The sequence below is a fragment of the Rattus norvegicus genome, chromosome 8 (assembly GCF_021556685.1).
Source record: "Rattus norvegicus strain SHRSP/BbbUtx chromosome 8, alternate assembly SHRSP_T2T, whole genome shotgun sequence".
Lineage (NCBI taxonomy): Eukaryota > Metazoa > Chordata > Mammalia > Rodentia > Muridae > Rattus > Rattus norvegicus.
In genome coordinates, this window is record NC_141541.1 from 130,250,156 (window position 1) to 130,267,372 (window position 17,217).

At 42.9% G+C, this 17,217-nt stretch overlaps 1 protein-coding gene across 3 annotated transcripts; it reads left to right on the top strand.

The window, feature by feature from the left end:
- Positions 1 to 3,311: 3,311 nt before the first annotated feature.
- Znf660 (zinc finger protein 660) lies at positions 3,312 to 16,632 on the top strand. Of its 3 annotated transcripts, XM_087560069.1 has the most exons (4): positions 3,312 to 3,710; positions 3,849 to 3,926; positions 4,425 to 4,534; positions 13,120 to 16,632. In XM_087560069.1, exon 4 carries the CDS (start codon positions 13,415 to 13,417, stop codon positions 14,426 to 14,428), a length of 1,014 nt encoding a protein of 337 aa, XP_087416195.1. In that variant the 5' UTR covers positions 3,312 to 3,710; positions 3,849 to 3,926; positions 4,425 to 4,534; positions 13,120 to 13,414; the 3' UTR covers positions 14,429 to 16,632.
- Positions 16,633 to 17,217: the final 585 nt, after the last annotated feature.

The window sequence follows — 17,217 nt, forward strand, 5'->3', positions numbered from 1 at the left end:
TTCAAACATGGAAAATAGTTCTGATAGCCAAACATGACAGCAAAGGGGCAAGGGAGTATACACTGAACCATTTGCTTCAAACAGGAAATAGTTCTGGTGATCAAACACGATCATAAAGGGGCTAAGAGGTATGCCCTGAACCATTTGCTTTGACACACAAGATAACACACACCACAACTATATTCTGCAGCTAGTAAGGAAAGTCATCAGTTATAACATTTGTATAGATGTTTTGCCTACATGCATGTCTGTGCACGTCCTGTGTGTTTGGTGCCTGCAGAGGCCAGAAGAGGGCACCATATCTCTTAGAACAGGAGATGGTTATGAGACACCATGTGGGTGCTTGGGATTGAACCCAAGTCTTCTAGAAGACCAGCCAATGCTCGTGACTGCTGAGCCACCTTTTGATCCTAGGTATTAGGTACTCAGCTCATGAAGAGGCCTTGCCCTTTTATTCTTCACTGAACCAAACCTGTCCTCCCACTGATAGATGCATTGAACTACTGTACAGGATACTGTACAGGATACCCTGCAGAGTGAGGGGCAGATTACCGTTTAAGGCATACAAATGTTTTGCTCCAAAACACAGTAGAAGATAAAGGTCTGATGGTCCATTCCTTTTCCTTGGTAGTCGGTATTCCTGAAAAATTAGCTGATTGGAATTGCTAGTTGATGAAAACTACAATGTTTCCCTCCTTGTTAACCAATTCCACGCACTTAAGAAACATTTTAGGAATGAGTGTATAGCCGGCATCACACAATGACAGCCAATAAAGTTCTCCCCCGGATTCCTCTAGTTTCATTGTCCTCTGTATAGATAATGCACTGTTGGGTGTTCAGCTTCCCAACTTGTACCATAAGGATGATGGATTCAGTTTTTCTAAGGACCGGCAGTCACTCAAGGATTGAGCAAAAAGCAAGTAAGCAGACAAAGTAACCCCAGGAAAAATGTATTTATTGTAGGCTAGGTAAAGGGTGGTAGCCATAGCTGAAGGGTATGCATTCAGGCTGTGGGACACTTTTCTATGTGTCCAGCCACAAGACTGGATGCACTAATTCCACATGCACGCTTAGAAATGGAAAATGCTACATTCCTCAAGGGTGTGCGCACGCTGTCCTCTAGAGCAGAGGATGCCAGAACTATTGCAGTAATAGCATGCCTTTGGCAGGAAGCCTTAGAAAAACTCAGAGCATATTGTGATGTCAGTAAGAAGCCATAGTGAAACTTTTCCAGTCACCATTAGGTTGTCTTAACAATGGGCAAAACAAAATAAAACAAAACAGTGCTGTCCAATTTCTTATGAGAGAGCCACACAATGGGTGTCCACAAGCTGTGTAGCTACTTCCCTTGAATTGATAGCATTTCCACCTAGAGGAAGTAGGGATGCTACTAACACTAGGGAAGTAAAACTCATAAGGTTCAGGAAGTAAACACAACTTACAAGGTATTGTTGGAAAGGTAGTTAGCAGTTACAAGTCCTTACAGGGAACCCAAGTTAGGTTCCTAGTATCCATGTTGAGAGGATCTATAACTCCAGTTCCAGAGATCTGGGACTCTGTGGGCACAAACATGTATGTGTATACACACATGCACACCCAAACACACACACACACCATTTTTTATCTTACAAGGCTCAGGAAGATCCTGAAACCTAGAAAATTCATAAGACCCCTCCCTAAATTTATAAAAGTAGTAAGAATATAAGCCAGGAACTGGTGGTGCCTGCATGTAATCCTAGCACTTGAGAGGCAGAGGCAAGTGGATCTCTGAGTTTGAGGCCAGCCTGGTCTACAGAGTGAGTTCCAGGACAGTCAGGACCACACACACACACACAAAAAAAAACTGCATCTCAACAAACAAAACAATACAAAACAGGAGAAAAGAGACTCTCTGACCAGTCAAGATGTAAGTTGTGCAGAACTCCACTGGAGCAATATTTGGATATTTGGGAATACTCGCCCAGGCATGTGTGGTTTCCAGTGATGCAGCTGCTCCTGACTCGTCCGTGTTCTTATAAGGAATCTCTCATCTATGTTCCTGCAATGCTTTGGTCTGTTGGTAGTGACCTATCTGGAGGAAATAGAAATTGTTTACATATCCCCTGGAAAAATTACACAACACAGCTGACACAAAAAGAAAAAAAGATGCAATAAGTTTTTAACACATGAGCCTCTGAGAGACCTTCCAGGTTTGAACAATAGTGACCAACATATAATTCATTAGTAAATCACCTTCAGAATATGCATAGCCCCCATTTTTACCAGCTACTTCCTTTCCAGTCGAAGGCACCGTTTCCCATTGCACAAAATGCAATACCTTCTTAATACATCTGTGTTTGTTCTTTCTGTCTCTCAGCCTGTTCTCCAAAGGGCAGCAGGCACTACTAACTTTAAAAGGCTAAGACCAATGGTTAAGTTTTCATACAAGGTCATTTTAGAAAATGTCCAAACCCAGAGTAGAGAAACCACAGAAGTTACAGGAACAGGTTTCTTGGCTCATTTCATACCTCATAGGCAACAAATATTGGAATGTGTGACAAAAACCAAAACTAACAACAACAAAACAAAAGAGAGCTTGTGTCTCTCCTTGGTTCCACACTACTAGCAGCTTGCTTCCTGCAGCATCCAGAGAGATCCAAAGCCCTCACCGCGGCCTGCAATATCCTTACCTGTCTCACATTATTCCTGACCCAAGAGTTTTGCTCCTAACGTTCCATCAGGGACACATTTTTCCCAGATTTCTACATGTTTCCACCATTTTCTGAATATGCTCAGTCTATGCAAACCATCTACCGCCTCTCCCTCTCTTTTGATTCCCTGCCTAGTAGCTGCGGGTATTTTTCACCTCCATTTATGTAATGCAGCCTACAAGGCAGGGAGCCTCCTTTTTTTTTTTTTTTTTACCACTGCGTGTGCAGTTCTTAGAACAGTGACACCGAATTAGCCCACCATTATGTATTTTAACCCAGCGTTTTCCACCTATTTCAATAAATAGCTGATTCTGACCGTGAAGCAGGGGTCGTCTCTGGGAGCCTCAGTATCAGGAAGAGGCCTGACTGACCAGGTAATTGGTTTCTACTCCAATGCTACCTGAGGCCTTGGCTGAACTCTCCAAGTTTGCTCACCCCTCTAATCATAGTGATGTCTGGGGGCCAGGGCATCTGCAGATTTTCAGAGCTTCTAAGGTACCTGAACAGTTCAGCTCTGGGGCACAGAGATGAGGAGACCTCCAGCTGCCTAGAAGGGCCTGAGGGACTGAGGGGCGGGTCGGTTGGACGACTCAGGCCGGGGTACAGAGATGCAGAGACCTCCTGGTGCCTAGAAGGGCCGCAGGCACGGGTCACTTGCTGGCTTTGTTCTGGGGACTGGTGGTTCAGTGGGCGACACGCAGCAGTAGCGCTCTGGGAGCCAAGAACTCCCGCGGGTGGTGCCGCCCTGATCTCGGGGTGCCTGCCTTTGTCCAGCATCTCCTGTAATTGTGGAGGATTATCAGGACCTGCCAAGGCGTCGGGGACCAGGCTCTCCCTGGACGACCCAACCGCAGAGCTGTGTCCAAGCCCAGCTGCGTCGCCAGCGAAGACGCTGGGGTCTGGAGGAGGGGGTAGGCTTGGCCAGGAATAGTTACTCATTTATGCCCTCAACCCTCACCCCCCATCGCTGAAAGAGAAGTTATGGAAAAAGCTTGTAGATCGACCCTCCTCATTGAAAGGGTAAACAGCGTATTCTGAGGCCGAACATTTTTAAGAAATCAGTAATCAGGAAAACAATTAGCATCTATTAAAGGCCTTATGTTTAATAGTTATTAATCTTGTTACTGTTGTTACTACTATTGTTGTAATTTGACATAGGGTCTCACTATGTAACTCTGGCTGACTTAGAGGACAACTTTGTGAAGAATTTCAGGCTTGCTCAGCTGACATATGCATGTAAGTCTAAAAGTAGAGACTAGAAGAGGGTTGGAATTCACTTGACATGGGTGCTGGGAACTGAACTTGGGTCTTCTGGAAGAATAGTATAAACTTTTAACCACTGAGCCACTATCCAGGCACTCTCCAGGCCTCTATCCTAGTCTTCTTAAAGATACTTTAACAGCCGAGTTACTTGTTCTTCTTCATCCAGTGCAAAAGCAGGACTTCAGGGGAATTCTCATTTGAAGTGTATTTTGCAAGAAAAAAAGATGTAGTGTCTTAGATAGCTACAGAAGTGGTGAATAGGAATGGGCTTGCAGTGTTAGAATGAGGATTTCTTTCAGATCCAAGGCTTGCTGCTCGTAATATGTTCTAGAGCAACTCATCCCCTCTCTGGGAACCTCGTATCTTCATCATTAAAATGACGAGGATGGTTCACAGTTCTGTAGGTCAGGACGATAACAGAAGATGGGACACTGCCCTGAGTGTAAATCTCTCACTTTAATCTGTTTACAGCGACTCAAGCGCCCATTAGGAATGTCTGCACTGAACCCAAGGAGGTGATCAGGAAAAGTCTGTTGGACAGATCCTTCTGAGCAAAGCATTTGCTGTGCCTGAGAATGAGGGTGAGTTGTTCTCCTTTCTGAGTGAGCAGACATCCAGTCTGCCTGTGAAGTTAGTCTGGAGGCCGGAATCTTGCATACTAAAGGAAATTGGATCAGGATTGAAAAGGATTCTTTCCTTTCTCCTCCCTGCAGTTCCCCTGCCCCATCTCCCTTCTCCCTCCCTTTCTTGAGATAAGACCTCAGTACCCTAGGCCACCCTCAAAACTGCTATGTAGTCAAAGGCTGGCCTTGAACTCCTGATCCTCCTGTCTCCACTTTCCAATATTATATACTTCTACCACTATGTCTGGCAGAAAAGGAAAATTTCTTGAGGATATTATCAGGTAATAGAAAACACAGAGATGAGAGGAGGGAACCTCTGGACCTTGAGGAGAGAAGTTGGGGTGATGTGAAAGAATGACATAATTAGACTGGGGAGTCATGAGACTTAAATTTGAATCCCATAAGGTCCAGTCTCTCTATCTGTCCATCGAATAGAAGACTTGGAGCTGGATCATCACATGAAATAGTGGGGGAAGTTTCCAGAACTCGAGATTGCTGTGCGTTCCAGATCAGCCTGGGCTACCTAGTGAGACCTTGTCTAAAAAATAAAAACCAAAAACTCGGGGTTGGGGATTTAGCTCAGTGGTAGAGCGCTTGCTAGGCCCTGGGTTTGGTCCCCAGCTCCAAAAAAAAAAAAAAAAGAAAGAAAAAAAGAGAAAGAGAGAAAAAAAAAAAACCAAAAACGCCTAGTCTGCTGGTATGTCTGTTCTAGCTTCCAACATTCTGACAGTCCCTGAAAAATGTGACCGATCACTTTCCTAGTAAATGTCGACTCTTGGACTGTTTATACTGAGATATGGTTGCTAGGTCTACAAATACATTGTCATATTTATTTAGAATACGGAGTCTTTTTAAAGAAAATTATTGCAACCTGGCTTGGTGGCACATGCCTTTAATAATAGCACTTGGGAGGCAGAGGCAGGCAGATCTCTGTTAGTGCAAAGCCAGCCCTATTGACAGGAAACCAGAGCTGCAAATATATATATATGTGCATCATGTGCGTGCCTGGTGCCCGTGAAGGCCAAAGAGGGTGTCTGAGTCCACAGAACTAGAGTCACAGATGGTTGTGATCTGCCCTGTGGGTGCTGGGAACGGAACCCAGGTCCTCTGTAAGAACAGCAGGAAGAGACCACTGAGCCATCCCTCCAGTCGAAGAGTAACCCTTCTCCATCAGATATGATTTCTATAGAAACACCATAAGCCTCATCACAACGATTTATTAAGTGTTAGAGAGATATTAATGAGAGGATAGCAAATTTTACTTTGACAGAAGAATAAGTTCAGGAAATTTGCTGGTCATAGTTATAACATCATGTTGTGTACTTAAATTCCTCTCACTACGTACACAATTAAGTGGTTACACTAGCCTCACTTAACTACCAGAGAACACACTGAATACACAGAATTTTTAGTTTTAGCTTTCTTTTTTGAGGCAGAACCTCATGCAGTACAATGTTTATTGAATCGGGGTAAGGATGTAGGGTGCAGGGTTATATCTTCTATATGTTATTCAATGGTATGTTCATAGTCTGAAGGAAGCACAGTGTGAGGACATGTGCATTAGTGTGATGCAGTCACCTGTCCATCAATGTGCTTTTTTTTCCCCTTTTTTTCTTTATTAACTTGAGTATTTCTTATGTACATTTCGATTGTTATTCCCTTTCCCGGTTTCCAGGCCAACATCCCCCTAAACCCTCCCCCTCCCCTTCTATAGGCGGTTCTCCTCCCCATCTTCTCCCCATTACTGCCCTCCCCCCAACAATCACATTCACTGGGGGTTCAGTCTTGGCAGGACCAAGGGCTTCCCCTTCCACTGGTGCTCTTACTAGGATATTCATTGCTACCTATAAGGTCAGAGTCCAGGGTCAGTCCATGTATAGTCTTTGGGTAGTGGCTTAGTCCCTGGAAGCTCTGGTTGCTTGGCATTGTTGTACATATGGGGTCTCGAGCCCCTTCAAGCTCTTCCAGTTCTTTCTCTGATTCCTTCAATAGGGGGTCCTATTCTCAGTTCAGTGGTTTGCTGCTGGCATTCGCCTCTGTGTTTGCTGTATTCTGGCTGTGTCTCTCAGGAGCGATCTACATCCGGCTCCTGTCAGCCTGCACTTCTTTGCTTCATCCATCTTGTCTAATTGGGTAGCTGTATATGTATGGGCCACATGTGGGGCAGGCTCTGAATGGGTGTTCCTTCTGCCTCTGTTTTAATCTTTGCCTCCCTATTCCCTGCCAAGGGTATTCTTGTTCCCCTTTTAAAGAAGGAGTGAAGCATTTGCATTTTGGTCATCCTTCTTGAGTTTCATTTGTTCTAGGCATCTAGAGTAATTCAAGCATTTGGGCTAATAGCCACTTATCAATGAGTGCATACCATGTGTGTTTTTCTGTGATTGGGTTACCTCACTCAGGATGATATTTTCCAGTTCCAACCATTTGCCTACGAATTTCATAAAGTCATTGTTTTTGATAGCTGAGTAATATTCCATTGTGTAGATGTACCACATTTTCTGTATCCATTCCTCTGTTGAAGGGCATCTGGGTTCTTCCCAGCTTCTGGATATTATAAATAAGGCTGCTATGAACATAGTGGAGCACCTGTCTTTGTTATATGTTGGGGCATCTTTTGGGTATATGCCCAAGAGAGGTATAGCTGGGTCCTCAGGTAGTTCAATGTCCAATTTTTCTGAGGAACCTCCAGACTGATTTCCAGAATGGTTGTACCAATCTGCAATCCCACCAACAATGGAGGAGTGTTCCTCTTTCTCCACATCCTCGCCAGCATCTGCTGTTACCTGAGTTTTTGGTCTTAGCCATTCTCACTGGTGTGAGGTGAAATCTCGGGGTTGTATTGATTTGCATTTCCCTTATGACTAAAGATGTTGAACATTTCTTTAGGTGTTTCTCAGCCATTTGGCATTCCTCAGCAGTGAATTCTTTGTTTAGCTCTGAACCCCATTTTTTAATAGGATTATTTGTCTCCCTGCGGTCTAACTCCTTGAGTTCTTTGTATATTTTGGATATAAGCCCTCTATCTGTTGTAGGATTGGTAAACGTCTTTTCCCAATCTGTTGGCTGCCGTGTTGTCCTAACAACAGTGTCCTTTGCCTTACAGAAGCTTTGCCGTTTTATGAGATCCCATTTGTTGATTCTTGATCTTAGAGCGTAAGCCATTGGTGTTTTGTTCAGGAAATTTTCTCCAGTGCCCATGTGTTCAAGTTGCTTCCCCACTTTTTGTTCTATTAGTTTGAGTGTGTCTGGTTTGATGTGGAGGTCCTTGATCCACTTGGACTTAAGCTTTGTACAGGGTGATAAGCATGGATCGATCTGCATTCTTCTACATGTTGACCTCCAGTTGAACCAGCACCATTTGCTGAAAACACTATCTTTTTTCCATTGGATGGTTTTGGCTCCTTTGTCAAAAATCAAGTGACCATAGGCGTGTGGGTTCATTTCTGGGTCTTCAATTCTATTCCACTGGTCTATCTGTCTATCTCTGTACCAATACCATGCAGTTTTTATCACTATTGCTCTGTAATACTGCTTGAGTTCAGGGATAGTGATTCCCCCAAAAGTCCTTTTATTGTTGAGGATAGTTTTAGCTATCCTGGGTTTTTTGTTATTCCAGATGAATTTGCAAGTTGTTCTGTCTAACTCTGAAGAATTGGATTGGTATTTTGATGGGGATTGCATTGAATCTGTAGATCACTTTTGGTAAAATGGCCATTTTTACTATATTAATCCTGCCAATCCATGAGCATGGGAGATCTTTCCATCTTCTGAGGTCTTCTTCAATTTCTTTCTTCAGAGGCTTGAAGTTCTTATCATACAGATCTTTCACTACCTTGGTTAAAGTCACATCGAGGTATTTTATATTATTTGGGACTATTATGAAGGGTGTCATTTCCCTAATTTCTTTCTCGGCTTTTTTCTCTTTTGTGTAGAGGAAGGCTACTGGTTTGAGTTAATTTTATACCCAGCCACTTTGCTGAAGTTGTTTATCAGGTTTTAGTTCTTTGGTGGAACTTTTGGGATCACTTAAATATACTATCATATCATCTGCAAATAGTGATATTTTGACTTCTTCTTTTCCAAACTGTATCCCCTTGACCTCCTTTTGTTATCTGATTGCTCTGGCTAGAATTTCAAGAACTATATTGAATAAGTAGGGAGAGAGTGGGCAGCCTTGTCTAGTCCCTGATTTTAGTGGAATTGCTTCAAGGTTCTCTCCATTTAGTTTACATTAGTACAGCAACTGGTTTGCTGTACATGGCTTTTACTATGTTTAGGTATGGGCCTTCAATTCCTATTCTTTCCAGGACTTTTATCATGAAGTGGTGTTGAATTTTGTCAAATGCTTTCTCAGCATCTAATGAAATGATCATGTGGTTTTGTTCTTTCAGTTTGTTTATATAATGGATCACGTTGATGGTTTTCCGTATATTAAACCATCCCTGCGTGCCTGGGATGAAGCCTACTTGATCATGCTGGATGTTTTGATGTGCTCTTGGATTCGGTTTGCCAGAATTTTATTGAGTATTTTTTTGCTTCAATATTCATAAGGGAAATTGGTCTGAAGTTCTCTTTCTTTGTTGGATCTTTGTGTGGTTTAGGTATAAGAGTAATTGTGGCTTCGTAGAAGGAATTCGGTAGGGCTCCATCTGTTTCAATTTTGTGGAATAGTTTGGATAATATTGGTATTAGGTCTTCTATGAAGGTCTGATAGAATTCTGCACTAAACCCGTCTGGACCTGGGCTCTTTTTGGTTGGGAGACCTTTAATGACTGCTTCTATTTCTTTAGGAGTTATGGGGTTGTTTAACTGGTTTATCTGTTCCTGATTTAACTTTGCTACCTGGTATCTGTCTAGGAAATTGTCCATTTCCTGCAGATTTTCAAGTTTTGTTGAATATGGGCTTTTGTAGTAGGATCTGATGATTTTTTTGAATTTCCTCTGATTCTGTAGTTATGTCTCCCTTTTCATTTCTGATTTTGTTAATTTGGACACACTCTCTGTGTCCTCTATTTAGTTGGCTAAGGGTTTATCTATCTTGTTGATTTTCTCAAAGAACCAACTTTTGGTTCTGTTGATTCTTTGTATGGTCCTTTTTGTTTCTACTTGGTTGATTTCAGCTCTGAGTTTGATTATTTCCTGCCTTCTACTCCTCCTGGGTGTATTTGCTTCTTTTTGTTCTAGAGCTTTTAGGTGTGCTGTCAAGCTGCTGACATATGCCCTCTCCTGTTTCTTTCTGCAGGCACTCAGCGCTATGAGTTTTCCTCTTAGCACAGCTTTCATTGTGTCCCATAAGTTTGGGTATGTTGTACCTTCATTTTCATTAAATTCTAAGAAGTCTTTAATTTCTTTCTTTATTTCTTCCTTGACCAGGTTATCATTGAGTAGAGAATTGTTCAACTTCCATGTATATGTGGGCGTTTTTCCCTTATTGTTATTGAAGACCAGCTTTAGCCTGTGGTGGTCTGATAGGATGCATGGGATTATTTCTCTCTTTCTGTATCTGTTAAGGCCTTTTTTATGACCAATTATATGGTCAATTTTGGAGAAAGTACTATGAGGTGCTGAGAAGAATGTATATCTTTTTGCTTTAGGATAGAATGTTCTATAAATATCTGTTAAGTCCATTTGGTTCATGACTTCTCTTAGTCTGTCTATGTTTCTGTTCAATTTCTGTTTCCATGACCTGTCCATTGATGAGAGTGGGGTGTTGAAATCTCCTACTATTATTGTGTGAGGTGCAATGTATATTTTGAGCTTTAGTAGGTTTCTTTTATGTATGTAGGTGCCCTTGTATTTGGAGCATAGATATTTAGGATTGAGAGTTCATCTTGGTGGATTTTTCCTTTGATGAATATGAAGTGTCCTTTCTTATCTTTTTTTATGACTTTTAGTTGAAAATCGATTTTATTCGATAATAGAATGGCTACTCCAGCTTGCTTCTTCCGACCATTTGCTTAGAAATTTGTTTTCCAGCTTTTCACTCTGAGGTAGTGTCTGTCTTTGTTTCTGAGGTATGTTTCCTGTAGGCAGCAGAATGCAGGGTCCTCATTGCATATCCAGTTTGTTAATCTATGTCTTTTTATTGGGGAGTTGAGACCATTGATGTTGAGAGATATTAAGGAATAATGATTATTGCTTCCTGTTATATTCATATTTGGATATGAGGTTATGTTTGTGTGCTTTTCTTCTCTTTGTTTTGTTGCCAAGATGATTAGTTTCTTGCTTTTTCTAAAGTGTAGCTTGCCTCCTTATGTTGGGCTTTACCATTTATTATCCTTTGTAGCGCTGGATTTGTAGAAAGATATTGTGTAAATTTGGTTTTGTCATGGAATATCTTGGTTTCTCCATCTATGTTAATTGAGAGTTTTGCAGGATGCAGTAACCTGGGCTGGCATTTGTGTTCTCTTAGGGTCTGTATGACATCTGTCCAGGATCTTCTGGCTTTCATAGTCTCTGGCGAGAAGTCTGGTGTGATTCTGATAGGTCTGCCTTTATTTGTTACTTGACCTTTTTCCCTTACTGCTTTTAATATTCTTTCTTTATTTTGTGCATTTGGTGTTTTGACTATTATGTGATGGGAGGAGTTTCATTTCTGGTCCAATCTATTTGGAGTTCTGTAGGCTTCTTGTATGCCTATGGGTATCTCTTTCTTTAGGTTAAGGATGTTTTCTTCTATGATTTTTGTTGACGATATTTACTGGTCCTTTGAGCTGGGAGTCTTCACTCTCTTCTATACCTATTATCCTTAGGTTTGATCTTCTCATTGAGTCCTGGATTTCCTGTATGTTTTGGACCAGTAGCCTTTTCTGTTTTACATTATCTTTGACCATTGTGTCGATGATTTCTATGGAATCTTCTGCTCCTGGGATTCTCTCTTCTATCTCTTGTATTCAGTTGGTGATGCTTGTATCTACAGCTCCTTGTCTCTTCCTTTGGTTTTCTATATCCAGGGTTGTTTCCCTGTGTTCTTTCTTCATTGCTTCTATTTCCAGTTTTAATTCCTTCACCTGTTTGATTGTGTTTTCCTTGAATTCTGTCAGGGATTTTTGTGACTCCTCTCTATGGGCTTCTACTTGTTTATTTATGTTTTCCTGTGTTTCTCTAATGGAGTTCTTCATGTCTTTCTTGAAGTCCTCCAGCATCATGATCAAATATGATTTTAAATCTAGATCTTGCTTTTCTGGATATTCAGTGTTTGCTTTGGTGGGAGAGTTGGGCTCCGATGATGCCATGTAGTCTTGGGTTGCTTGGGTTCCTGCGCTTGCCTGTCGACATCAGATTATCTCTAGTGTTACTTTGTTCTGCTATTTCTGACAGTGGCTAGACTGTCCTATAGGCCTGTGTGTCAGGAGTGCTGTAGACCTGTTTTCCTGTTTTCTTTCAGCCAGTTATGGGAACAGAGTGTTCTGCTTTCGGGTGTGTAGTTTTTCCTGTCTACAGGTCTTCACCTGTTCCTGTGGGCCTGTGTCCTGAGTTCACCAGGCAGGTCACTTGGAGCAGAAAAGTTGGTCTTACCTGCGGTCCCGAGGCTCCAGTTTGCTCGTGGGGTGTTCCTTATGAGCTCTCCGAGGGGGCAGCAACCAGGAGGACCTGCGCCGCCTTTTCCGGGAGTCCCCGTGCACCAGGGTCCCTGATGGTGCTTGGTGTTTTCCTCTGGAGTCAGAAATGTGGGCAGAGTGCAGTCTCTTCTGGTTTCCCAGGCGTGTCTGCCTCTCTGAAGGTTTAGCTCTCCCTCCTACGGGATTTGGGTGCAGAGAACTGTTTATCTGGACCCTTCAAGTTCCGGCGGTGTCTCCAATGTGCTTTTTTACACCTTAGCACCTCCAGGTTTGAGGGCTGCAGAGGTTTGTATCCAGTGGATCAGGAAATCCCTTTTATTCCTGATACGTGGTTTGATGTCTGAGCCCCTCTCAGTGGTGCTGTCCCCTACTCTCTCTGCCCACATTACTGTTACACCGTGCATGGTCCTGACAGAGGTCCTGTGTTACTCTTATACCTTGTTCCTCAACTTGACCCTTGAACTGCGAAACACACACCTAAAACCAGCACAAAAAGCTGGCTTTAGCTTTAGGTAAGCCCTGCAAGCTTTGCCATGCCGGACTCACGTCAGTATTAGGAGGACAGTGTAGACAGCCACCTGATAGCTTGCATGCAGAGGTATGGGCTAGGGCCTCGAGAAAAACATAAAACCTTAGCTACACCCTAAAGCAGTTGTGATTCTGTCGTTCTGATGTCCATGACATCACTGTTGCTTAAGGAAATAGTCCGGCAAGAAGTAAAAGCCAGACCAGTCTGAACGTTAGGCATTTCAGCTACCTGAACCAAGGAACTTTGGGCATACTTTTTCTCAGTACAGGAGTATACCTGATCCCGCCTTTCAGTTGTTTTGCTCCCATTGTAGAGAGTTGAACAAGAAGAGGACAGAGTGGATTTTATACTGTCCGTTGCTTGTTCTAAGACTGGACATACTGGGCTCTTCTCTTTGTCTTTAATTTCTATTGCCTTTTATCTAACATCACTCTTCTCATTATTTTGAACAGCTCTCTGCTTTTGAACAGTCATCCCTCTACGTGAGACTCTGTGACCTACTCCAGCTTGTCTTCCTTGAATAATTCTCACCGTATTACAGAAAAAGTGGGGCCTATACACCTTCTCTTTCTCCTGTCAGGTGGTGAAATAGACTGAGGGGGTATTCATTCTAAAGCACCAGTCCTGAACATCAGAATCCTATTTGACCCCCAAGAGAATTCCACATAAGTGTTGCAGAGGACGTAAAAGATTTAACAGGAAAAGATAAGAGGAGGAAGGCCACTGGTATGCCCCCAGCTGGAGAGGATGCGGAGAAAGATGGGAAAGTTCAAACATAAGACATTAGAGGATAGCAAGTCACCCGCTGAAGGAAGTGACCAAGAAGGTGAAAACAGTGGCCATCAGTTCTGTGCCTCTGCAACGGAGAAGAGAGGTCATGGTGGAAGGAGACAGTATGTGTGTCCTGAGTGTGGAAAAGCCTTCAGTCAGAGTGCCAACCTCACTGTGCACGAGCGAATCCATACAGGAGAGAAGCCTTACAAGTGTACAGTGTGCGGGAAAGCCTTTAGTCACAGCTCCAACCTCGTGGTTCATCGACGAATCCACACTGGACTTAAGCCGTACACGTGTCGTGACTGTGGGAAGTCATTCAGCGGTAAGTCACACCTCATCGGGCACCAGGAAGTCCACAGCGGGGAAAAGACATACGAATGTAAAGAGTGTGGGAAAGCCTTCAGCCGGAGCTCAGGACTTATCGCTCATCACAGAGTTCATACTGGTGAGAAGCCCTACACTTGCAGCGAGTGTGGGAAGGCGTTTAGCAGGAGTTCAAATCTCACTCAACACCAGAGAACGCACAGAGGGAAAAAGGTTTACAAATGTAAAGAGTGTGGAAAGACATGTGGTTCTAATACAAAGATTATAGACCATCAGAGGATTCACACTGGGGAGAAGCCCTACGAGTGCGCTGAGTGTGGGAAAACCTTCATCTTAAGGAAGGCCCTTAATGAACACCAGAGACTCCACCGCAGAGAGAAACCTTACAAATGTAAGGAATGTGGGAAAGCGTTTACCTCTAACCGAAACCTCACGGATCACCAGAGAGTGCACACTGGAGAGAAGCCTTACAAGTGTAACGAATGTGGGAAAACCTTCAGGCAAACATCTCAGGTTATTCTCCATTTGCGAACTCATACTAAAGAGAAGCCCTATAAGTGTAGCGAGTGTGGGAAAGCTTATCGCTACAGCTCGCAGCTCATCCAACACCAACGAAAGCATAACGAAGAGAAAGAAGCCTTACTGTTTACTAGCCAGGTGTAATGGCATTCGCTGTTAATCCTGGCATTGAGGAGGCAGTGACAGGGAGGTCTCGGTGACTTTTAGTCCAGCCTGGTCTACCTAGTGAGTTCTACACTAGCCAAAGTTACAAAATGAGACTCTGTTTTAGGAAAACAAAATGGCAACAATGTTAATCACTACTTTTCTGAAAATTAGATTTTTAGTAACATTAAACTTAATTCTGCTTCTACAAATCCATACAGGGAAAATAATAAGTAGCTAAAGTGTAACAAAAGGGATATTTATGCCAGCATCATCATAACTGAAAGGGAAAACAAACAAACAAAATACCAAGCCACCCAAACAAACAGAGACCACCCAAACTGTAAATATTACATGTGCAGCATGAAAGGAATCATTACACGTCTGAAACCATTTTGTCTTTTAAAAGAATTTTTAATGTATGCCATGGGAGAAATTTCGGGGTAAAATGGAAAGTGAAGGGATGGAATGTCCAGATAAAATATGTTCGCCTAGGAAAAATGGGGAAAGAGAAGGAGAACCAAACCTACATTTTAACAATGGTTATCTCTAGGTGATAGACTGTAGGGTGATTTCTATTTTCTTCTGTATACTTTTCTATGCCTTCTAGATTTTCTACAATGAAAGGGTTACTTTTATATTTACGAAAAATATACTCTAAATGCAAGTACATACTTGTTTTTATTCAGTGGTAGGAAAAGTACCTATTGTGTAGTCTTTAAAATCTCAGGATTCATGGGTTGGGATTTAGCTCAGTGGTAGAGCGCTTGGCCTAGCAAGTGCAAGGCCCTGGGTTTGGTCCCCAGCTCCGAAAAAAAAAAATCTCAGGATTCGCCCTAATCCCGACACTGGTGGAAGTAGAATTAGGAGCCAATCCATTTCTTTTAGAATCCACTTCTTGCTACTGAAACAGGTGCTGCCTTTTGTTCTCTGCAGTGTCAGACTCTGTGATCACCAGTGCTGCCTTTGATCCCTCAGAATCAGACTGTGATCACTAGTGCTGCCTTTTGTTCTCTGCTTAGGTGAGAACACAGTAGGACATTAGTGCACCTTCTTTTCTGTATAGTGAAATAACCATCCTGTAATATCGGGCTACCAGAGCTCCACCCTTTCAGCAGATGTCTAGACAGGAGAGAAAGTTTTTCTCTTAATGAGCTGGACTCAAAAACTAGGAAGTAGAGAATTTTGCCTTCACCTTGTTATTATGTGAGGTGATTGGGTGAAATGTAGTTAGGATGGGAGGCCTGTGTCCTGATCCACCAGCTGAGCGCCAGCTTAACTACTTTGGATGAATGGTGCCACTGCTCAGACTTGTGTGAAGAGGGAAAGGTTGTTCACCTCAAAGTGGTGTGTGAGGATTAAGTGAGATGATGCTAGCGATGATGCCACACCTGGCAGGTGGCAGAACAGACCATATGCCTTTAATCCCAGCACTTGGAGGCAGAGACAGGCAGATCTCTGAGTTGGAGCCTACCGTGATCTACAGTGGGCTCCAGGACAGCCAGGGCTACACAGAGAAATCCTGTCTTGAAAAACAAATATAACTTATCTGACTTGAGAGGAAAATGGGTAACATCATTTTATCTTGGGTTTTTTAATGATATTGCTATTTTTCTTGCATGTGTGTCTGTGTGGGGGTATTAGATCTCCAGAAACTAGAGTTACAGGCAGTTGTGAGCTGCCGTGTGGTTGCTGGGAATTGAAACCCAGTTCTCTGCAAGAACAGCCAGTGCTCTCAACCGCCGAGCCATCTCTCCAGCCTCCAAGATATGATTTAATATGGCTTTGATTAAAGGGAAATCTGTAAGACAAAGCTGAAGGATGTTTTTAAATCGTGTACTACATTCTAGATGGCGCTTAGTAAGCTGATTCTCCATGTCAGCTTTCTCTGCCTTTCTAGTCGTCTTGTAGGCTAACAATAACTACCCTAAACGTTTGACATGTCTCTAGGGCAATAGTTTCCAGGCTTCCGGAGATGGATTTGTTTTTGTGTTTAGGGATAATCGATTGTCATTGTTTTATAACATGAAAAAAAGCAGCCATCGTCTCTATAGAGGAACTAACATTACTGAAGTAAGAAGACTGTAAACTCAAGAAAAATGCGGTGCTCTGTAAAAACATCCTCGCCAAACTGGCAATAGCCACTCATTTCAGGTTTTTTAGCCTAACAGATTAAAGCTTTATCTCCAACTAGTGACTGGAAACATTGTCTTGTAATGTCTTGTCGGTATGGTGTCAGGTGCCTCCTCTTAGATGGCAAGTTTTGGATGTTGGGGCTTAGAATCCTTGGATTCATAGTTTCCTCCCATGCAGCATCCCCTGACGCTCAAGTGTGAGCCATTCAGCTTCTGAGTCTACCTGTGACTGCTGCTTCACAAACCGTTTTTTGAGAATCGAGAAAAACGTGGGGTTCGTTTTTGTGTGCAAAGTATGAAACTCAAGGGGTCAGGTCAGGTGGCCCAGTGTGTAAAGGCACTTGCCTGACCCTCCTGAGTTTCATCCCAGAACTCACACAAAGGTGAAAGGAGAGAACGGACTCCACAAAGTCGTCTTCCAACCTCCATACATATGCCGTGGCATGTGAGTGCCTGCACGTTCTCTCACACACAGGCACACATATAACAGTGAAAATTTTACAGTAAGGAACAATCAGCTATAGAAATTCGTTTAGAATAACATTACAATCCTATTCCTTCAAGCCAGATGTGGTGGCACACACACCGGGGAGGCCAGAGAGATAGGTGCATCTCAGCTTGAGGCCAACCTGGTCTAAATTCCAGGACAACCAG

What these genes read in the sequence shown, in the direction of transcription:
- Znf660 (XM_087560069.1), top strand. Translation starts at nt 13,415, where the DNA reads ATGCGGAGAAAGATGGGAAAGTTCAAACATAAGACATTAGAGGATAGC.